The 23688-nt window shown below is 38.8% G+C and overlaps 1 protein-coding gene across 1 annotated transcript; it reads left to right on the plus strand.

Moving 5' to 3' along the window:
* The first annotated feature begins 596 nt into the window (after positions 1-596).
* On the plus strand, positions 597-16857 carry CHORDC1 (cysteine and histidine rich domain containing 1). Its single transcript, XM_036381133.2, has 11 exons — positions 597-753; positions 4095-4144; positions 6172-6228; positions 6707-6867; positions 7443-7543; positions 8473-8531; positions 9541-9611; positions 9887-9992; positions 11047-11166; positions 11789-11851; positions 12361-16857. Exons 1-11 carry the CDS (start codon positions 690-692, stop codon positions 12502-12504), a joined length of 996 nt encoding a protein of 331 aa, XP_036237026.1. The 5' UTR covers positions 597-689; the 3' UTR covers positions 12505-16857.
* Positions 16858-23688: the final 6831 nt, after the last annotated feature.

The raw sequence follows: 23688 nt of genomic DNA on the forward strand, positions 1-23688 counted from the left end.
TGGGACAGTGGATGCCTGATCCCTGGTGTTCCAGGCCAGGTTGGATGGAACTTGGAGCACCGTGGTCTAGTGAAGTGCCCTTCCCTATCGTGGTGGGGTTGGAATTACATGATCTTGAAGGTCCCTTCCACTGCAAACTATTCTATGATTTTAAATACAACCTCTATAATGCACACTACATAGAGCGTATGTAAGTTGGCCAGCTGTCAGGAGCAGCCGGGCAAACTTTCGGGGAACTAAGAGAACATAAATTAGTGTTTTTCCTAATAGGCTTCTGACGCTGGCATCTGTGCTTCAGTGCAGATGAGACGACCATTTAACACGTACACACAAGCATTTACTCCAAATCAAACTCACATGCAAGGAAAGGGAAAAAAAAATAAAATAAAAGCGGCAGGAACTCTCCGGAGGCCGAGCATTCCCCCAGAGCCGCGGCCCCACTCACGGCCGGGCCCCGCCGCCCGGCGGTTCCGCGGCCCCGCAGCAGCGCCTGCGCCGCCGCCCGCCCGCTCTCGCCGGCCCCCGAAGCTTCGTGAAGATTCCGGAAGGCTCCGGCCGGCTCTTTCCGCCGCCGGAGCTGCCCCGCCCCCGGTGCTGCTGCCCGGCTTCCTTCCTTCCTTCCCTCTTCCTTCCGCCGTGTTCCAGCGGGCTCGGCTCTCCCGGGCGGCGGGGCAGGAGGTGCTGTGGCCATGTCGCTGCTCTGCTACAACCGGGGCTGCGGCCAGCGCTTCGACCCCGAGAACAACACGGAGGGTGAGGGCGGCGGAGGGGCCGGGGCGCGGTGCCTCCCTGGCTGCCAGCGCGGGGAGCGGGGGCGGCCCCGGGGCTCTGCGGGGCGGTGTGAGCCCGTCCCGCCCGGGCCCGGGCCCCGCGGCGCTGCGGGGCTCTCAGCCGGCCCCGGGTGCGGCTGCCCCGGGGACACGCGTGTGGGGCCGGGGCAGGCACGGCGCTGTCATGTGTGCCAAAGGCTCTCTAGGCCAGCGTAGGCTTCTCTGCTCAGGGCCTCTGTGGGCGTTGCATTTATCGCAGTTACCAGCGGGTTTTTGGTTTTTAGATTGGTTGGCTGGTTGGTTTGGTTTGGTTTTTGTTTTGGTTTTTTTTTTAAATTCAAGTGTGTGTATTTGCAGCAGGTAATTAAATGTGCCTGAATTGCACACGTGTGTCTGCTCTTCTAAGTGCCTTGAGCTCTTGCAGTGCTTCTGTGTTTGCTGGGAATGCTAGGGAAGTGTATTTAAAGCTCTGTCGTTTGGGGTTTCATAATTCCGCAGAGATGCAGTAGGGTGAGTTGAGTTTTCAGAAGGCTTGCCCTCACCTGGTTTATAGAGTAACTGTGTTGGTTGAATTTCTAGAATCCTCTCTTTGTGTTAATTTAATTTTTAGTGACCCCCCCCAGGGGTAGAAGTAGGCTGATATGTTCTAGCTTGTACATTTTTCGTGGTTTAGAACCGTGGCAATAAAGAGTGTTTATTTTTCTGAGCTACATCGTTTTGCATAGAGAGGGGCAACATATTGAGTAGGATTTGCTAATGTGAGTAACAGCAGAAGCAGGCACAGTTGTGGAATGCTTACATTTAGTGATCTCTTCCACCACCATCCTCTACACCCCTTTGCCCCAAAAGGCAAACCAGATATTGTTTAAAAAAAAGAAATCCTATTCGGACTTTGTGACCTGCTGTGCTCCTTATAAAAGTAACGCTTCTTTACAGTTTGTGATCAAGCTGTAGTAAACTAGGTCAGGTTGGCATGGCCATATGCTAGCTCTGTGGTGCTTGGGTTGGGGAAAACAATTTCATAGCATGCAGTTTGTTTCAGTAAGTGGCTGGAACATGTAGTGGAATCACTGTGTCCTAGATGAAGCATTTCTGAAGGTAAATGAAATTATTCACAGATCACTGCAGAGAACCCAGTTTTGCATATGGGTGACCCCTACAAATTTCTACTTTGACATTTAATGAAAGGACTAATGAAGTGCTTTAATACGGATGCAGGCAGTAAGGTGATAGTAGTGCATGGTAGGATCGGTTTGACTATGAAATTGACATCAAAAAAGCTCCAAACAAACAAAAACCTGAAAAATTATGGTACTTGTGTCTCCAAAACTTATCTGAAGGTTAGAGAAAACGGCTTTGAAATACTTTTGTCTTCCTGCTAAAGGAAAGGTATTAACAGCAGTGGAGAGGTAACTTGTTTGTTTGTTTGTTTTCAGTGAAAGCGTAGAATAGCAACCAAAAGCTGCAGCAATCTGATCTCATATGAATCAGAGCTAGGATATGCTTTTATCTGCTTGTATCCTAATTTTCTGTTGGGCTCAGTGTGAGCACAGACGGGCTGGTGTTTTACTGTCCTCTAGCAGGCACGATGGTCAGACCGCTCAGTGGTCAGATCTCGCTGGCTCTGCTGAGGCACTGCAGAGCTCCTTCTCCTGGCATCTTCTCTCCTGGAGCACGCAGGGCTCTCAGGAGGCAGCAGCCAAGTGGGCTGTCATTTGCTCCACCTGGTACCTACTGCAGGGCAAGCTCCAGGGAGAGAGGAAAAAGGATTGCACTTGGCCAGATGGACCACCAGGCACTTGTCTGTGTCTTCCTTGAGGTAGAGCATAGCCACCCTTGAGTTAGTTGATTTTGTGATGGTTCTGGTCTCTAAAACGGTAGCTGTTATTAACAGCATCTCTCTAGTGAATAATTAGAAATACTCATTTAAGTCTTCTGACTCAGAAATAATCTTTGCTGCAAAACAGAGTTTATTTTTACTGTCATGGTACTTATAATGATATGCTTTCATACTTTTGGAAAAGAATAACCTTTGCTTTTATTTTTATTTGATTTAACAGTGAAGTCCTGGTCTCTCTGCAAACTAACCACCTTTTTCTTTTTAATTTTCCTGTAAGGTTTACCAGCATTAGTTTTCATCCTGAAACTGAAGGAATTGATAGAGGTTTATGGATGTATTTGTGAGCCTTGCTGGAGGACTAATGTCCCAAAATATGTGCATTTTGAGTTAAAGTGGGAACTGATGTCCCTCAGACTCTATTAGTGCTTTAAACATAGGCGCTGAATATAAAATCAAAGAAAATTATACTAAATGAGGTTTCTTTAAAAATCTACATATTTATAAAAAAGATAAAACCATTTGGGTTGGGGTTTTTGCCTATTAAATATCTGTAGGCATATTGTTCTTTATAACTTTTTTTTTTTTTTGCTTCCTATTGTGGGCATTGTTACTGTTTCTGTCACTTAATTTTAAGTGTTTCTAATTTTGCTTTAAAGGCTAAAAGATAGTGCTTAGAGTCAAGCCAGTAATATACTGTCCATGCAGTAAATGTCAGTGCGAAGTTATATAATCAGAGCAGTTTTATTACATTTTAAAGGAATAAAAGTAAAAGAGAACAGCTGTGTAATGTTGATAAACATTTGTGAATACAAACACTTTCATTAATGGAGGTTGTGTTCCAGTGTAGTGTTTGTACAGAATCTATTAGTAATAAATAGTATTTATGCATCAAAACTGCATGTGTGTGGAAGACTAACCTTTGGGTTCAAATCCTTAGGTGGCTTAGGATACTACAAACATTGAAAAAAAACCAAGGTAATTACGATTCAAATCATGAACTCATCATTTGCATCAAGAGACTTTTTTAACAGAATACTTCTCAACAGAAATCTCTGATCCAGTTCAAACAGATGTATTTGAAGCGATAAAATCAGTGTTTTCTTTCCGTCAGGTAGCCATAGGGTCACCTTCTTACTTCTGCAAAATTACCAGTAAGGCCTGATTGCTGATGGAGGCCAGGGATGATCCACAGAGAGTTTCCTTGTTCCACGTGGAAATAGCAGTTTGTCTTAGATACCTGCTTTCTAGTTTATGTAGTATAATCCTTAAGAAGAAAGAAGACCTCATTATTTATGTTTCATATATGCACTCAGATAGCTTTTTTGGAGGAATCTGGATTTTTCTGAGTAATGATGTGCCCTCAGGGAGGTGGGGCAGCTCATGGCATACATTAATTGTGAATGTGGCATTTTTGCTGGGTTTGTAATCATATGAATAAATATTCTTGGTGTGCCTCAATATTAACAATAATCATTGCCTTCTAGGTTCATGCACATACCATCCAGGTGTGCCTGTTTTTCATGATGCTCTCAAAGTAAGTATGCAACTGTCCTTTTAAGTATTATCTATTCTATTAAGTATTATCTATCTGCTTGGTTTTTCATCTTTTTAATTTCAGATCTTTCAGTGTTGAGAAACTGATGTTCAGCCTATCATGAACAACCCCATGAAATTAGAAAAGCACAGTTACTAATTCCTGAAAAAGAAATTAAAAACTCCACTCATATGGTCTAAATGCCGTGCAAGTCTAGATGACTGTTTCCTGTTGATTAACTGACTTTAGGTCTCTCAGCAGTTTAATTGGGTCCTCTAAATAGGACTGTGGAGCCATTGAGAGGTTTCATACTCTTTAAATTAATTAACCTGCTTGGAATTCAGAGCAGCTGCTTGTGGTCTAATGTGGCCAGGATACTAATGTGTATGTGACATTTGTCTGCTGTAAAAAACAGTCATGTTCATTTAATCAGCCAAATGAGGATGTTGGTTAAATTCGGACTGGTCACCCATGCCTCTTATGCACCTGCCCAGGATTCTTGGGCTCCATCTTCAGTGAAGAATTAAATATACCTGTGATGGTACATCACAGTGCTTAGGCCGACGGCACAGCCCATCCTTGGTTTTGTGCTAAACTGTTTTCCTTCTTCAAGGATCTACTGGATGCATACAAAGTGCTTACAGGGATCATTTCTGACATAACTGCTGAAACAGTGCTGGAAATCATTCTAATAATTTAATTGTAGTCAAAAATCTGGTGTCCAAAAATGGAGCCTGGCACTTTATTAATACTGATGTAGCCTAAGTGACTTTTCTTAGAGCACTTAACTGCTGTTTAGCTGAGCTTTGAGGGAGTGAGTGGGGTTTTTTTTCTTGGTACTTAAGAACTACTTCTACTGGAAGTGCATCTCATCTCAACAATGTGGTGTCTTTTGGCCTTGTGAAAGCTTCTGCATTTGTGCTGGGCAGTGTGTTTGCTGTGAGCTGTTGCTTATGTTGCAGTACCCGACTCTGGAATCAGCCATCGTGTTTCACTGGCAAATTGGGGCAAATACTCTTAGATCAAATACTGTACAGTTGCTTAGACAATGGTAAATTTTTCTGTACAAAATTAGAGCTGTACTCAGAGCACAGTACAAAAATCTTCTACATAATTATGAAGGGAGAAGTTATTCAGTTAGCTCAAAAACTTATGTTTACTCCCTCTTTCTCTTACATACTCACTGTTTACAAACAAGTACTACTTTCCTCCTTCTCCTGCCTCTTGTCTCTTAATTAAAAATCTATCATAATTGCAAATGAGCAGTTTTCTTCGTGCTATGAGTTCTAGATAATCTAGGTGGGCAGGATGAACCTTTTGTCTCCTCAATTGTGGAAATAGTTTATATTTTGAGGGTATTTTAGAACCACCTACCTAAAACCCATTGTGTTGCACCACTTAAGCTTTCAAGCAGTGGTGCATTAGTCAGTCTGTTGCCTCTAATAAGCTTCTTTGAGTTCTAAGATAGATTATTCACAGTGGCAAGGCAATTTACTCTAAAGTTGAATTTCTGGTTTATATAATAAAAAGTGCTCTTGATTGATGTAGTTGGATAGCTGTGCAATGCACATATCCAATTCTGTTGGTGGGAAATAAGAAATTGAAAGATCTGAGTGGTGCTCAAGAAAAAGGAAAAAAAAAATCCCTCTCATTTTTGGAAGAAGGCCTTGAATATTGAGTCACAGATGAGCCTGGTCTCAGGTGTAGTCTTTGTTTTGCTTATGTGTTACTTAATGGATGAAGTAGCATTTCTGTTTTCTGTTGCACAGAGTTGGCTCCTAACTTGTCATGGAAGTATTGCCTCACATTTATTGAACTTTCTGATTAAGGCAGCACCAGCAAACTAGAAAACTTCTCTGACTTTTAAAAATGCAGATGATACTATTGTCCACAGTAGGGAAGGAAACAATTGCTAATTTTGATATGCCACATCTTTTAAATAAATATAATAAATATTTTGCTTTTCTAAAACTGTTGTCAAGTTCAGTAGTCATGCCTATGTTGTTTCTCTTCCAAAATGTTTATAGGGTTGGTCATGTTGTAAGAGGAGAACAACAGACTTTTCTGACTTCTTAAGCATTGTGGTATGTACTCATGATTATTTACAATTTCTATACTTGTCAAGTGACAGTGATTAATATTAAATGGTGCATGTGCTTACGTGTTTTAAATTAGCCTAATTCTGTTGAAACTGTCTTAATTCTTATATCCTTTTTTTTTTCATATAATGCTGAAGTCAAAGCTCATTTTCAAGCTTTGTTAGAATTATCAAAGTAGGTTTGGATAGAACTGCTTGCTAATAAAGAAGGATGGTCAGTATCTATTGCCTCTTGGCTTGACTACAGAAAGTATGCATTTTTCTTTTAACTTACATCGAAAATGAGAATATTTTCCACTTTAGTGGTAGGGTTTCCTTTGCAGCCAGTGTTAAGAGTGGGCTACAGGAAATGATGGAGCTGAAGAAGTGAGTCAAGAAGACTTGTTGCAGTTTTTGTTAATTTTTAATGCATATGAACTACACTGCATTTATATATAAATAAAAACATATGCTTTCCACAATAGGGCTGTACAAAGGGTTTCCATAACAGCGAGAAACCTCCTGAGCCTGTTAAACCAGAAGTCAAAACTACCTCAGAGCGAAAGGAGCTAGCTGAACTGAAACCCAAATTTCAAGAACACATAATTCAGGCACCAAAACCATTGGAAACAATTAAGAGACCAAGGTACGGTATATGGAACTTAAGGTTTTCCAAATTTGTAGTCAGTTGGCCAAGTTAAAGCTTGCTTGGTTATTCAGTGTTGTACATTTCATGAAGTATAGAAATTCTGACATTAACCTTAGAAGACCATGGTTTTGGTAGAAGTGATGTTGTTATCTTGAGCTTCAAAATACGAGAAAAGAATTCTGTTATGACAAAGAAGTACTTGATCTTTCAACACAAGAAGCAAAAATTGAAGTCTATAACCTCATAGCTTAAAATGCCACTAGAAACTGTGTTAAGTGTTTTAAACAGTAATAAAAATAATTTTTGAATGCTTGTATTTCAATTCCTTAGTATCTCTGATTTATTTTTATTTTTGTAGAATATATAGGATTTCCAGTTGAAAGCCAAGACTGCCTTCTAAGTTTCTAGTCTGTTTTTTCATAAACAATTCAGATTGGCATTTACAAGTGTAGTTTGTTTCTTGAAGGGAGGTTTGAAAGGAAGAGCTTGTAGGAAGATTAAAAGTTACTACTTTGTCTTCTTTAAATTCTTTCTTATGAAGTAAGTTGACACTAATACATGGATTTTTTTAGCCCAGATGAGCCAATGACAAATTTGCAGCTGAAAGTGTCAGCTTCCTTGAAACAAGCTCTCGATAAACTGAAACTGTCATCAGAAAATGAAGGGAGAAAAGGTAAGGAGACAGGGAGATTAAGTAGGTATGTGATACTAAGTGTCACAAAAATAAATGCTGATCTTGTCATTTCTGAAGTGATAGTTTCCTGTAATTATGTTCTTTTTCTTAATAATCTGAAATACCTTCCAGTCCAGGAAATGATGATTGAAGTTCAGATGTGGGTAACATGGGAGACTTGGTTGTCAGGAGCAGTTCATTGTCGTTAGCATTATTTGATCTGTGTCTTCGCTAAGATTTTATGGTTAGAATGGATGTAATGGGAACATCCATTTCTGAATGTGTGACTGGCAGAGTTACCAAGAAATGAACTTTACTCCCTATTATTGCAGAGACAGTATAATATAAAGCCTTCATAAATTGGTGAAATTCCTTGGAAGACTAGTCGGTTCTCCCTTGTCTGTTTTTCCTCTTTCTTCTTCCCACATTTTATTTGGAATTTGGTTCCAGAACTACACTGCTCCTTAGGTAACTTTATAATTTCAACCTATGCTTGTGGCTATTTTATGCTCTTTTGTTCTTGTGCCAAGCTAATTTAGCTCTTCTTTCTCCATGGTATCCAAATTATTTCCTTGTGTGTATTTATAGACAGCCGTTGAAGCCTTTTACATTCTTAGTTTTACAAAACTGAACTAGGTGAATGATTGTTCACTTCCCCTGTGATTGTAATGATCCTCTTAATCTTTTTTTATTTACCCCACTTAAAATGTGTAAAGATACAGAGCCTAGAATTTGATGCATAGGTAATACAGCATTTGGAATTTTTCTCTCTACCTCTCTGGCAGATTTTACTGTCAGGCAGAAAATAGAATCTTGAAGAGGAAGATTTTTCTAATCTCCTCCTTGGCTCATTTTAGTCCATAATAAAAGCAAAGTGTTCAGTCAATTATTCAATTCATTTGCTATTTTCTCTAATAATCTGTTTACAGAGGAAGATAGTGATGAAATCAAGATTGGGACGGCATGTAAAAATGCAGGCTGTTCAAAAGTAAGTGGTTCAGCTGTACTCTAAATGCCACTGCTCAGCTATTAAGTGAGCAGTTTTGGTTTTTTGTGTGCTACAAGTTAATTTGGAAATGGCACAAAGTCCATTGGGTTTAACAAATGCATATTTGATAACATACTTTAGTATGAACAAATGTGAGTTGTTCACAGAAAGTTAAAGATTTTTTTTCTTAAACCTGTCATGAACTTCTAATTAGTAAGCTTGTCAAATCCATGGTACTGAGGTGTTTCAACTTAACATAATAAATATAGTGTTGGTGAGAGGTGGCTTACTGATAACACTTGAGTTGCTCTTGATAATGTGTATAGATAAGAAGTATCTACAGATCTTAACAGTTAATGCTTCCTGCAAGAAGAATTAAAAAGTCAGTGTTTTAACACTTCTAGTACCAAAATTAGTCATTATATTATGTAGTCATTTTAAGTGAAAGTTACACTGACAGGCTTGTTTTGTGCAAAATGGGACAGTAAAATTTAAATAGCTATTTTACCTGGCAGATTTTGCATTATCTACTGAAGCTCTGGTGGGAGAACTTTGGCAGTCTTTGTGTTGGGAAGAACTGATCTGATATTCTGTGGCTAAGTTGTATATTGTTTATTTTACTTTCTATAGAGAATCCATGTGTTTTATGAATGACAAATTTAATCTATTTTCAAGTTAAGTTCTTGTTTTCTCTGAATGCTCAGAGTATTTTAAAGACAAAAATCTCTATGAGGATGTGCAGTAACCTTTATGAGCATAGGTGGTGTCACCACTGATGTGTGCCATTGAATTAATATAAAGTACAGCTTCTTAGCAGTGCCAGAGAACCTTCTGTGAAGGAAGGTTGAACACTTACTTTGAAAAGCTAGAACAAACCATTAAATCTAGAGTATTTACCCAAAAGCTTTGTCGTGCTTAGGTGATTGTTTCTGGTTTTTGTTGTGTTTTATTTTATTCCTTGCTCGAAATCCTGTAGCAGTAATACACTTTAAATGCTTTGTCCCACCAGACATACGAAGGACCGCACAGCACAGAAGAAGTATGTATATACCATTCTGGTGTACCTATTTTCCATGAAGGGTTAGTATTCAGCTAACTTCCATTTTTGTACCTGTGTTCTGTGAAGGGTTAGTATTCAGTTAACTTCAGGGTTTTTTAACTAGTTTATTGTGTATTCTTGCTTTCTTTGTAAATGTTGTCTTGATTTATTCTCTATTCCCTCTTCTGTCAAAAATGACAATGCTTGAAAAGAGTATATGGAAGTAACAGTAATACTGCATAAAGGAAAGAGCTTAAATGTTCTCTGTAAATAGTGTCCTAAATATTGTTTGTTAATTACTTTGCAAACTTTCAAGGATGAAGTATTGGAGCTGTTGTAAAAGAAAAACTTCTGACTTCAATACATTTTTAGCTCAAGAAGGCTGCACAAGAGGAACACACATATGGACTAAAAAGGATGCAGTAAGTAGCATTAGGATTGCATTCTGTAACTGGCTATTCTGAATTTTGAATACTAGAATGTAGTTTGTAGCTTGATTGAGTTACTATTGTAGCTGAGCTATTACAGATCACCACCTTTGATATAAGGTGGAGGATACATAATGTACATAGCAGGGAAACTGAGACATGGAGTGTGAAGTAGTCTGTGGTACAGGAGTACTTGACTCTTTAAGAATATTGTATTTGGTCACATGATGGATGCAGCTGAACAAAAAGTTCTTGTTATGAATATGTTGTCTGTTGCTGAGGCAAAAAGGGTTTGACACTGCAAACATCAGGAATGTTTAACGAAAGAAAATAAAGATACGTTATAAGGAGTGTAGTTTCATTACTTCATTCCAGAGGAATTACTTCATAAATCCTTTACTTCTTTTAAATCTTACAATTGCTGCTTGCTTTGAATATTTATATTTTTGTTCAAAAATTATTTGCAAGGGCAGAAAGTAGGGATTAAAAAAAGTTGAAATGGTGAGTCTAAAGCAGGAGACTGTAGAAAAAGACTAAAGAATTTATCCACATTTAAAGAAACCATGAGTATATTAATTGTATGTGTATTGAGATAATGGGCTTCTATCCAACAAGAGGTTTTTCTACATTAGCTTTTTGTTTTTATTTTGAGGGCTTTTTTCACAGTTTACTTACTTTTTCTGCATCAGAGAACAGAGAGTAATACTTTTTTTTGCAGGACTATGAAGCATTCTTGGAGTCATGGCATTCTTTTCTGTGTTCAGTTCCTTTTTATAACCTGCTGGTTAACTGTAGTCTTGGAAAGGAAGTTGATCCACCAAGTAACATTTTTTTGTTGTAGTTTGTTTGAGAGGGAGATACTGAAATTCTTAGTAAAAAGAATTGCAAGTGGAGTCTTGAGTCTCCTGTGAAGATGAAATACAGTCCTTTATTAGCTATGCTAATTAGCTATTAAAAAAGTTCTGGGTGCTTATGCTGTTAATCTTGTAAAAAAATATTCAAATGTAATTCTAAGTCTTTTTTTTCCTGTACTTTTTTCCTTATATAGGGTACTAAAGTAGTACCATGCAGGCATGATTGGCACCAGACTGGAGGAGAAGTGACTGTTTCTGTATATGCTAAAAACTCTGTCCCTGATCTGAGCTATGTAGAAGCTAATAGCACAATGGTAAGCCTCTACCAAGTTCAGCAACTTGAACCTAGGAAAATCTGCTCAGTTTTATTTACAAGGCAGAGATAGCATAAGACTCTTTTTTGAGTAACTGCTTTTTCTTGGCATTTGTGTTTGCTCAAGTATGTATAGCTTTTTTCTCCCTTCTGTTTGGACATCTGCACTTTAATGTGTGGGGTTTTTTTAAAGCTGCAATAAAGTATGCAAAAAAAAATCTTTGATTTGACTTCCATAATTAAAATTCAAGCATGATGGGTTTGCATCACCATATGTATAAATAATTATAGAGTCATCATTTACTTGTATTTGACTTAATGTAATTTGATACCATTCTTCATTGTATGCTGTTTCACAGCTACTAATATTAAACAGGTGTTAAAATGTCTCTCTGATTTCTTAATCTAAAATGATAAGATACCAGTGGTCACTGTTGATTGCAACTGTATCATAATCTATTAAAATAGATACTCATCTCTATTTCAGAGGGACAATTTTATCACTTTGGTCATTGTAGGATCCAAGTCCTAAAGTGGTATATTCTGTTTAAACATGCTCAAGGTGTCAGATGTTTTATTGTCATGATAAACTTTTCTTTTGTTTTGTTTTTTTTCCTGTTTAGGTAAATATCCATATTGTATTTGAAGGAGAAAAGGAGTTTCATCGTAGTGTGAAGTTATGGGGAGTAAGTATAAAAATATTTTTTCTATTAAAAAGAAGCAAACAAAAAATCTAACAAAAAACCCCAGAGGGAAATGTAAGCATAAGCCATTAGCTTCTTCTCTTTCAAAATGGTTTGGTTTTCCTCATTACTCTGCTTTTTGAAAGAATTTCTGTTGCATGACATTGAGTAATTACATTTAAATCTGAATAAAATGACCCTAGAGATCCAGTGTGACATCATAATGGGCACTGCTTTGTACAGAAGGTGGCCTTCCAAGGTCCTTTCTGATCTCAACACCATGGTAGTGGTTTTGCAGAAAACCCTTGGTTAAGTATGTTAGATATGCATCAGCATATGGTTATGCCATAAGCAATCCATAGCTTGGGAATGGGAAACGGTCTTGATTTTTCAAGATACTAGAGGGATCTTCATCTACCTAAACATCTGCTAAAATTTAGTGATGAGGTACTCCCTAACTTAAATCCCCAGTGTCTGTTAAATTAAAGCATGAAATACCTTTACTGTTCTAGGTGATCGATGTAAAGAGGAGTTATGTGAACATGACTGCTACAAAGATTGAGCTCACAATGAGAAAAGCAGAGCCCCTGCTATGGGCCAGTCTGGAGTTACCAGTATCCAACACACAACCAAAACAGGAGAGTTCGGATCAATAACAGTTCCAAGAGACGAGTTATTTCCCATAATGAAGTGGTGACTTGCTACTGTAATCAAATATTTAACTTTTATATAGATTTCTTTTTTTAATGCTAGTTCATCTGTTCCCTTCTAGAAAGAAATTTGATGCACAGCAAATGGGGGTGTAAACTTGAAAGGGTAACAGTTATTTCTGCTCTTGCTCCCATGGATATGTTTATGCTAGATGCGATGTCTCCATGGGAATTTAGCGTAAAACAGCTATTGCCCTTTGCTTGCAACCTTCCCTTCCATGCACTGACTATCCCAGTAGATGTGCTCTCTGTTCACAGTGAGTGTCTTTGTTTTTCAGCTGTTCTGTTTAGACTGGATGCGTTTGGTAGCCTGTGTTAAATTCAACACTGTTATGAAGCTTACAGTAATGCAGATACAAAAATCTGAGATTGAACTGATTGGCATGTAATTCTACATCTAGAGTAAAAGGTTACATAAACAGAAATAGGAAGTTGTACTCTTGTAGACTTTTGTGTTCTGAAACGAAGATTTCTTTCAATACCTGTTGGCTTATGTAGGAATGAAATGAATGGTGTTATTCCAAGGATTTCAGTACTTGCTGGCTCCTGCTGTCTTTCATGTATCAAAGCAGATCAGGTTAAAATTTTAAAAAAGGTGGCAAGAAGGGATTTTTTTTTTTACTCTTTTACATTTGCTATTTCAGTAGTTAAATATAAAAGCAAATGGACAGTGAAATGGCTGTATAACTTAGCATTTCAGCTGTGAAGAGTATGCAAACAGCAAACTATTGTAAAATTACCAAAGTGCTGTATATATTTGGCAGCCTTTAGAATGTATAGTCTGTCCTATTTTACAACATTGAAAATCTCAAGACTCTTCTCAAAGTAGATGGATATGTGTAGTAGGAGAAGCCAGGACACACTGTAGGTGTCTTGGTAAAACAATTTCCATATAGATATGTGTATCTCTTGGCTCTGAGGATGGTCATTTAAGAACTGCAGTTATATACAGAGCAAAACTTAGGAGAAACAACATGCTTTACAATCTCTGTCTCATATTGTAATTGTACCTTTGACTCAAAATACTTTGAAAGAATACTGTATCTTTTGAGCAGGCTGTAATTAGAAGTCAAGACCTTGGTTTTGTTTTCAGTTCATCAGTAAAGGTGTGTGGCTGAAAACAGGATAGCTGTAAAAATGTGATTTTTTTTTTTTTTTTTTTAATCCAGGCAGCAACACACACAGTAACATTACTTTCTATTTCTGGTTGGAATAGTTTCTTAAATTTGGCTTACAGCTGAAATAAAAATGTTTTCCTATTAAAGGAATAAAAAATGCACACCATTTATTGTGCCTACTCCCGTATACATAGACAAAAGGGTTTATGGATTGTTAAATACGTGGATGCTCATCTATCAGCCTTGGCAGACCTGGAATAGTGTCAGGAGAAACACAGGGTGTAGTAAAGGCATTATGAAGTGAAATACAGATTTCTGAGAATCTTGCTGTTTTCCAGTAGGTACGATTTGACTCAGATTTTTTGTCTCTAACAATACTTGAAATCCTACTTCATGCTTAAAGTAGTAGGAAATACATTACCAAAGAAACCATCCCTGAACACCAAGAAGGTAACACTGGTGATAGAAATATATATATGTATGTACACATACATAAAATTGTTTTGGTGCTTTACTACCTTAATTTCAAGATCCTTTGTCTTCAATTACTTAGTTTGAGCATGGTTGTATGGTCCTTTGGGCCCTTATAAAAAATTTCAGCTCTAAGTTCTGCTGTATAGATTCTGTTAACCTCTAATAATGCCTTTTTTTTCCTCTTTTTTTTTGAAATCTGAAAATGTCAGGTACTGCAAAGTGATAGGGTACAAGCTTATAAAATACATGCCTGCCACGTGGTCCTCTGAAAATTGAACAGATGTTCCTTGATGTGTTCTGAACCAACAAGTGGAGCACTTAATAGTGTGACACTGAGAACATCAGTGGATGAGAAATTCTAGATAGCTGTAGCTACTAGCATGCCATCTGTGTTTGTGGGTGCAGAACTCTGAACTTGGACAGCAAAATTAGTAGTGCTTAAATGCCAGGATAAAGTTCTTGTTTAACAAGCAAGTTCAAATGTGTCTATCCATATGGATATATAAATATCCTAAATATGTTAAAAAATATGGAAAACATATTTTCTCTTAATTTGCATCCTCATGTGCATTAGGTTTATGTAATGTAAAACCTATTTTAAAGAACTACATGGAAAATGGAATTCCTTGGGAAAACAATTTCTGTTTTTCAGTAAGTCGTATTCTGCCTTAGTGCACTAAGAAATGGAGAGAAATGTGGATGAATGGGCCGTCACATGTGAATGCTGCAGGCTTTGGGATCCTGTAACTACTACTTACATTCTTTCAAACTATGTTCTGCTGGTAGCTTAGTCACCTTGGCCATAAGTGGGAGAAAGCTCCTGTGAACACAGTCCCCAAGTTTTGCTTTTGCTTTTTTTTTATTCCTCCCACTCTTCTCCTGTTGTTCATACTTTCAGAACAAAGCTAAAGATGCTTCAGGTGTTCTATAATGACTCCTCCCATCAGTGGCAAAACAACCACTTTTAAAGCTTACCTGTTTAAAAAAGCAAGCAAACAAATTAAAGAACCCATGAAAACCCCACCAGCTTTGGTCAGGCAAGAAGGTATAGATTGTACAATAACAGCATACTTTCGGTGGCCTGGGATGCTTTTCAAAATAAAAGTATAAACCTTCACATGGCCTTGACTGCCATAAGCTGTCTCTTTAACTGCAGCAATTCTTAGCAGTTTTTTATAACCATATGTCTGCATCTATCCTGAAGCTGCAAGAGCTGTATCACTCACTGAATTTGTGTGTTTTGAGGATTTGCTCACAACAAGCTTCAGCACACCAAGGGTTGTTCCTGGTGTTTCATGCAATGACATCTTGACATGCATAGTGGTAGCAGACACTTTGATGGAATATTGGCTTGGCTGTAACTTTTATTAGTGTGGAGAGAAGGTAAGACCAGCTGTCATGTGCTAAACCAATCGTGATGGATACTTTCCCAAAAGCAAGATCTGTCAAGTAAGCAAAGTGATATTTGATCACAGGCATTCACCTGTCTAATAATATGACACTATATTGCAAACCAGTATGAACAGGAATACTCAGTGTCAAATTCATCCTTTTTTCATGCTCTTGGATGTTGTGCTGTATTTATCAAATTAAGTTGATACAATCTAACTATATTTTTATAAATAAGTGTTTAAGAGCTGTAGTGTGTTTCAGTATGGGTTGTTTATGTGTTACACAAGCATGTTACCTGAGTCAGAGCTTACTGTCCAGGTGCATGTATAATTTCACCTTCACGATCTCTTTATAATACAAAAGATTGCATGGGTATACAAGTTTATGACAGAAATCTTTATCTTTTCCCTCATGTATAAGCCCATTTTCCTATTTAACATATTTCCTATCTAACATTGCATCCCAGGTAAAAAGTGATAGAGGCTGAGAGGAAACAGCCTCCAGTTGTGCCGGGGCGATTTAGATTGGCTTTTAGGAAAAACAGTTTTCATGGAAGGGGTTGTCAGGCATTAGAACAAGCTGCCCAGGGAAGCAGTGCAGTCACCCTGGAGGTGTTTAAAAAAACATGGGTGTGGCACTTAAGGACATGAGTTAATGGTGAACATGGTGGTGGTGCTACCTTGTGGTTGGTGATCTTAGAGGTTTTTCCAATCTTAACAATTCTATGGTCATGTATCTGTAACAACATTTCTTGGAGGAATTGGAATTTATGTGAAATGTTAATACATTGCTAAGCACAGGGCTGATCAGCTACTTTGACTCTTAGGTGCTAATACAATTTGACAGAAAAATCTTCCATTGGGTGGTATTCTGGATTGTGTAGATTATCAAGTCACCATTTCAGTAGTTTAGGAATTAGTTTTACTAGGAATTTTTTCCTTGGGAAAAAAATATACCTATTCTACAAATGATCCATTTTTGGCTTGCATTCTTTAAACATGGCATGAGTATTGATTAAATACTGTATCTGTTAATGATTGGTCTTTCCCGATTTGCTACTAATTTTTTTTACTTCTGTTCAGGAAGGAGATCCTTTTTTAAGTAATGAGTTATGTGTCTGGAACACTGTTTAAGGGTGGTAATAATTTTGCCATTATAAGAGTCTTGAATTACAGTTGAAGAGGAGATGACTTTTCGCATGGCTGTTTGATTCTGCACATTCACAAAACTTGCAGGCAGAAATTAATCTTGTGTCTTCATGCTCTAGTTTTTTTCTAAATGTATCCAATAAAATTCTTATTACATGCTGGCTGCATTTGGGGTTTGTGTTTGACTGCTTTTGTTTATGGGTGTGAACTTCCCTGTTAGTTTGCAGCATGGTTGTTGAAGTAAAATGTAAGTGGACATTTGCCACATGTAAGTCTAAATAGGAGGGAAACTGCATCGCCAAGGGGTTTTTCCCACCTGTTGTTCCTTTCTTTGTTTGGTGCTTTCTAAAGCTCCAGCCCAGTCAGGATATGAGTTTTGCAGAAATCTGAGAGTGGTTATTGAGATGGGGGCCTGTCTCATTCACAGAAATAGTTCAGGTCCAAGACTTTTGAGCTGTCACAAACTTAACGGAAGTGGAGTAATTCCAGATACAGTGGCTGTTTCTAAAGTTGCTGAGGGTACTGTTGCTTTGATATTTTTGTTTTTCTGGTTTCTTAGGAGAAGAAGATTAACTTTCCAAAACTTCTGGCATTCACTCAATGTAGAAAAGGGTTCTCCTCTTGAAGCCTGATATCTTCTGTGGTAATAAATACTTGCGCTTTTCCGAAGTTTGTGTAGGTGTTTTGACCAGAGGGTAACCAAGGTATTGTCACAGACATTACAAACTAATCCACAGTCAAATGAGTGTTTAACAAAAAATTAAGCATCCTTTTGAATAAAATATTTTTGTTACCTGCTAGAAACAAGTATTTGAAGAATTAGTTCCTTGTTAAATTTTAAAGCTGCATTGCAACAAAATTCATTTAAAGCTACCTAGAGGCAGATCTTTTATGTTACAATGATCTATGAAATATTTTTAGTCCAGAAACCTTGTTCTCTGAAATGTGATTTAAACCTATGATAAATACTGATACTGCAATATTATTACTGAATTCCATGCTTGGGAAAAGACTAACCTGATATACTTCTAGCCTAATGTGTTTAACCTAATTTGTTCCTCCTTAATTGGAAATCAGGTTTGTGTATAACAAGGCGGAGTTGATGCAGTGTGCTTCTATACCCCAAGGGGCTTAATTTAGGGGTTTTTTTAAGGGAATGCCTGGTAATCAGGTTATATCATTATGTACATAACCCAAATTTTAAACATTCTGCTCATAGTGAAAGCAGTTAACATTTTGAGTGTCAACTCATGTTCAAAGCCTACAGTAAAGAGGTAGTTTAAGTTCTTTAACTGCAGCTTTGTGAACTGGAAGCTTGTTGGCTCTACTGTTACCAGAGTTTTACTTTACTGGATAACTTAAGTGGGATGCTTGTACTTTGCAAGAGCAATTAACAGCTGTAAAGAAGAGAAGGTTGGTACGATGAATGGAGGATATTGAAATGTAGGTGAAAATAAGTTTTAAAGAAAAAGATTGTCACATGTTTGTTGTTGAAAAATAATTCAGAGAAGACGTGCTAAGGATGATGCAAATGAAAACTCCCTACAGCTGAACTTAACAGTGTTTTACACTTTTCTCACATACCTTTGTAAGGGTTCACCTACTTGCTGTGTGAGCACAGTGACATTGGTCAGTGCTTGTTTTGCTCAACAACAAGCTCAACATGTGTATTTATAATTAAACAGCTGTATTGGCTCACATTGCCTGAAGACTTGGGTACGGTTGGGACTTGTACAGTGAAAAGTGCCCAAAAGTTCAGTGTGGTTTAGTGGTAATACCCAAATGCTGAGCACATAATTCTTAAGCTAAACCATGTGTGATTTTAGTGAGTTTCTGCTTTTCACAATTGTATTATATAGTGCACATATGTTTTACCTTAAACTGCCCCATAAGGGTACTTCAGTAAGCGTAATAACTATTCAGAAGTGTATTGCAACCTGTGGTGTTGTACATCCTCCCTTTTCCTCCATGCATTGCAGATGTTCTTCACTGAAGTTTGAAGTATAGTTTTGTGCTGACTGAGCAGTAGCTTTTAGAGAGCTGAAAGATTTTGCCAGAGGTTCTCCATATTCTAGTAATTGTGTTTTAGTACAAAACAGTGTAATGCTGCCTGAGAGGCAAGTGCCAAGTCCTGCAGTCACACTCTGAATCCTATACAAATATCCCGTCCTCAGGCAGGTTGTTTTTTATCAGACTACAGATAACAAGAATGGTGTTTGCAAAACCAAACTCCTGTCTGGCTGAATTGGGTGAGCAGAGGTGGTTTGAAAATACAGAAAGAAAAGCTGGGTTAATTTAATCCATTTCTCAGGTTTACCAGGACTGGACACTTAAGTGTGCATATGACTATGGATAAATAGCTGTGCTTAATGATTTTTCTTAAAAAAACTTGGGACCCTCCCCCACGTAGTCCCCAGATGCCAATCTCTGCTGACAGTCCAATGAACACGGGATTCCTGTGGCTGGTAGCGTGGCAGAAGCTTCATTCCAGCTCTGCAGGGTTCCAGAACCTGCCAGGCTTGCTTTGTCTGATCTTCTTTTAACCTGCCTGCAGCTGTGTTCTGGCTTGTTTGGCTGTTAAAACTTTTCCCATGTCCAGGTGGCTCTTGTCTTACTTGTTTCTCATTCTGTAGTTGCTTGTTATAGACTTTTTTTTTTAAAATAACTACTAGAACTAAAGCAAGTTTACTGTGTAGAGCAACATACAGCTGACTCTAGTGCCCTGTTGCAGAGGGATACATGCAGGGGGCCTTGAAAACTGAGGCATGGGATGTGGTGTAGAGGACTACTGATATGGGATGATTGGAGAAGGGGCACTGCTGGATAATGGAGATCCCAGGAAGAGAAATAGCTTATAAATATAACTGCTTTTCCATTGAAAGGTTTGTACTATAATTTCTTTTTTTTTCTTTAATAATAGAACTTAATCATTCTTCAATCACACAGTTAAGATTTCCAGCATTCCAAGAACGACCCTATCTTTAGTTACAAAGTGTATTTCTTTCTGCTTGTAATAAGATTGGCAGGATGCTTATGTGTGACTCTTCTGCCATGGCAGTGGACAGCACTATCACTGCTGTCAGTACCCACACTCCTGTAAGGGTAGTGCCAGGATAATATGGTGTGTGCTGCAAACTGAAGAGAGCTTTAGTGCACGCAGGTGCTGTCCAGGCATGCAGGCTCTGGTGGAGAGTATGGAAAGATGGCTTAGGAGACAGAGCTGAGAAAACAAAAGCAATGCTTCAGTAGGGGGGTGGTGGTTGCAGAAATATCTGAAGGGATGAGTGACCTCAGATCTAAATCTTTCAGTGCTCAGTGTTCACAGCTGGCCATGTTTCCTCTGCCTGGACTCCTGCTTCTTACGGGTTACATAAGGGTGTGTTGTCACAACAGTCACTGTGTCCAGCAACTCTGACTTGGGTTTCCTTCTAAGAGTACAGCCAAGTTTGGAAGTAGTATGGATGGCAGCATCAGGAACATGTCAGCTGCACTGTCAGCAGGCTAGCAAAGCACATCTGGGGAAGGTGCCATGTAAACTTAGCAAGTCTATTCTTATCCGATACCCTGCTGTGAAATGTTTTTCTATTATTACCTCTCCTGTTCTTTCCCTTAATGAAAGGTTGGAATATGTTTGGAGTTTAATTAAACCAGGTCCAGCCCTTCCTGCGTGAGGTGCCTAACAAAGCACTCTTACTCCTCCTAGATTCCTTGAGCTCCCCGAGCTGAAGAAGATGTTTAAGGGTCCAGCATCCATCAGGAGAAGCACTGTTGATGCTGACAGAAGCATCCTTGACCTTATAGATTCTAACTGGCACAAGTCTCAGTGGTGTAATGGGAGCAATCTTTTACCTTGACAAAGACTGCTTGCTAAATTCAGCTCCTGCTGGTTTCTCTAAGGACACTTTATATGAGCAGGTGCTGTTCTTTGAGGAACAGAACACTTTGGTTCTCTCTGAACAGCAGAAGCAAGATTTCTGCATTTCATTTAATTAGTGTTATCTTCTCTGCTCTGCCATAGGGAAGCTCCTGATGTTTACCATCAGTCAGCTTTTTCAGTAGCACTGTTAACTGTACACTGAAATCCTATGAATAAAACTAGGGGAATTTAGAGAGGAAAAAACAGGTCATGCATGTCCAATTTCTGCCAGCTGCAGAGAGGGGGTCCCCAGAGGAGTCTGACAGAGTGTCACCTGGAGATTCCAGCACCTAAGGTTACAGATTTCTTTCCAAAGTCAAGGCAAAGGTATTTCAACCATAAGAGAATCTCAATCATAGGATCAAAGGTTTGGGTTGAAAGGGATCTTTAAAGGCTATCCAATCCAATCCCATTGCCATCTTCAGCTAGATCAGGTTATTCAGAGCTCTGATCCTGAATGTTTCCAGGCATGGGGTGTCTACCATCAATCTGGGCGACTTGTTCTGGTGTTTCCACACCTGCATTGTAAAAATCCTACTTGTATCTAATCTAAATTGACTCTTCTCCAGTTTAAGATTATTACCTCATGTACTAATGCAACAGGTCCTGCTAAAAAGTTTGTTTCCAAGCAGAAATAAACTTCCAGGCACTGTCCCTTTGGAACTGATTTTCTAAAGAGGAAATTGACAACCCAGATATCCAAGTGATACTTGATCCATCCAAGTTTAATTTTGCCCGATTGTTTCACAGCTCCAGTCTACTAGGCTGAAGGGTCAGTTTCTCCCCTTCGTAGGATTCACTGATTGTTTCAGCCAGGCTGAGTGAAGCAACTGGGCAACTGGAATTGGGGAAGGACTGTGTTACCCATCTGTACTTTAAAATTATGGGAAAGCAGAGCTACACTTTGCACTGGGGGAGAGCAACAGAGTCCTGTTTGCTTATCTATAAAACTTAAGATTCTACTCATTGAGGAAGGAAAGACAATTGGAGGTCTGAGTAACTGATCCTTAAAATACCAAGAATAAGGGATTTTGTGGAATTTAGTTAGTATAAGCAATTTATAAGTGGTTTGGTTTCCTTATTTTAAGGGTTTGGATATCACTGCCTCAGTAGAACTTTAAAGACAGGAATGGAAATAGATTTAATATATTTTGTGTACTTCTCAGGATGTAGCTGGTCATGATGAATCTCGCATTCACACAGTTATCAATTAAGTTGACAAGAGGAACAAAGCAATCAATGCCAGCTGTGCATTCAGCCTGCTGTGAGCTGTAATTTATTCTTACAGCTTCAAACTGCACAGGGAAGCAAGGAGAGATTGTATGCTCTTTGCAGCAGCAAGGTAATAGTACAGAACCTCAAAGGCTAGCTACCACTGAAAGAGTTATGTTTGCTGGTGAAACATTTGTTCACTGGTTTATACATTTCTGTAAATGAAGGAAGAGAAAGTTTCAACAAATATTTCCTTACAATGTGGAAGCTCCTTGTTTGCCTTATACTCTGATGATCCTTCAGCAGCAACCAGTGGCAGATCCAAAGTTGGCTGCTGCTCATGAGGAAGAGGCACTCATGGCTTTTTTCTACCGTCTAGATATCCTAACCCTCCCTTGGGGGCACACTCAGTACTGCCCATTGCAGTTAACGTAGAGTTATGATGGAGCAGAAAGGGCACACGATTCAAAGAAAGGGAAGAAAAACCCAGTGCAGTTATGTACCAGTCACATCTTTGCAAGATATTCTTAAGCAGTAAGTTCAGCTACAGATGAGATGAAAACTGTGAGTGTCCCCAGTTAGGTAAAAGTAAAGAGAACAACAAAAATGTATCCACTGTTCATAGGATCATAGAATGGTTTAGGTTGGAAGGGACCCTAAAGATCCTCTAGTTCCAGCACCTCTGCCATGGGCAGAGGTGCCTTCCAGTAGACCTTGGGTTGCTCAGAGCTCCTTCCAGCCTGGTCTTGAACACCTCCAGGGATGGGGCGTCCACACCTTCTTTGGGCAACCTGTGTCAGTGCCTCGTCACCCTCACAGTAAAGAATTTCTTCTCCTCTAAACCCACCTTCTTCCAGTTTGAAGCCATCCCCCCTTGTCCTATCACTACACTCCCCTGTAAATAATCCCTCTTCAGCCTTCTTTAGCTACTCAAAGGCTGTAAATAATGTCTTTCCAGAGCCTGCCATTTCGAGGCTGAACAACCGTAGCCATCTCAGTCTTGTGCTCATGAGAGAGAGATACTCCAGCCCTTTGATCGTCTTCATAGCCTCCTCTGGACTTGCTCCAATAGGCCTACATGGCTGTTATGCTGGGGCCTCAGGGCTGGAAGCAGCACTCCAGGTGGAGCCTTGCCAGAGGAGAGGGAAAGAATCACCTGTTCTGTGCCCCAGCATCAGCTACTCCTGTCTCTTACGTGTGTGCTAGCAAGGTCAGTTTTGCACTCCATTTCCCAACAGAAGCGGTAAAGCATGGACTGTGGAAGTGTAATTTCCTCCTCATGTGCCTAAGGTTTGATCTGCGAAAAAGCAATTGAGCAGTAAAGTATGAGAAAAACATCCACAAGCACGCAGTCCTTCATCTTTCACAGAGGCATATTAGAGGCGATGCCAGTGAAAGCCTCTCGTCTTGGTGGCATATATCCCCCAAAACAACTTCCCACAAGTTATTTCTTGTTCCCGTGTTTGAATTCAAGGCATCTGAGATGACAACAGCAACTCTGGCCTGCTTTTCTAATTCTCTCCTTTTTAGAGCAACATCTGTTCTATTCCCCATAAAACTAAGATTTTATTCCTACAACATGGTGCAATTTATGGTAGTGAGAAAAAGTGTAGTATATTTTACATAAGAGATGAAATTGGCTAATGTCAGTTTCCACAAGCTGGAATTTAATTCAGTAAAATTCTAGCAATTTTATTAGTTTTAAAGCATGTAGATGAAAATTACACCTGAGGGGCAAATGAAGCAAGAAATTTTATTTTTTTTTCTTTTTATACAAACTAAACAGTTTTGTATAACTGGCCTTCTCAAGCATTTCAGTTCCTCTTTGAATGTAAAATCAGCTCCTACTGGGAAATGTCATTCAGGTCTT

Source organism: Molothrus ater, chromosome 2 (assembly GCF_012460135.2).
Source record: "Molothrus ater isolate BHLD 08-10-18 breed brown headed cowbird chromosome 2, BPBGC_Mater_1.1, whole genome shotgun sequence".
NCBI classification, from domain to species: Eukaryota; Metazoa; Chordata; class Aves; order Passeriformes; family Icteridae; genus Molothrus; species Molothrus ater.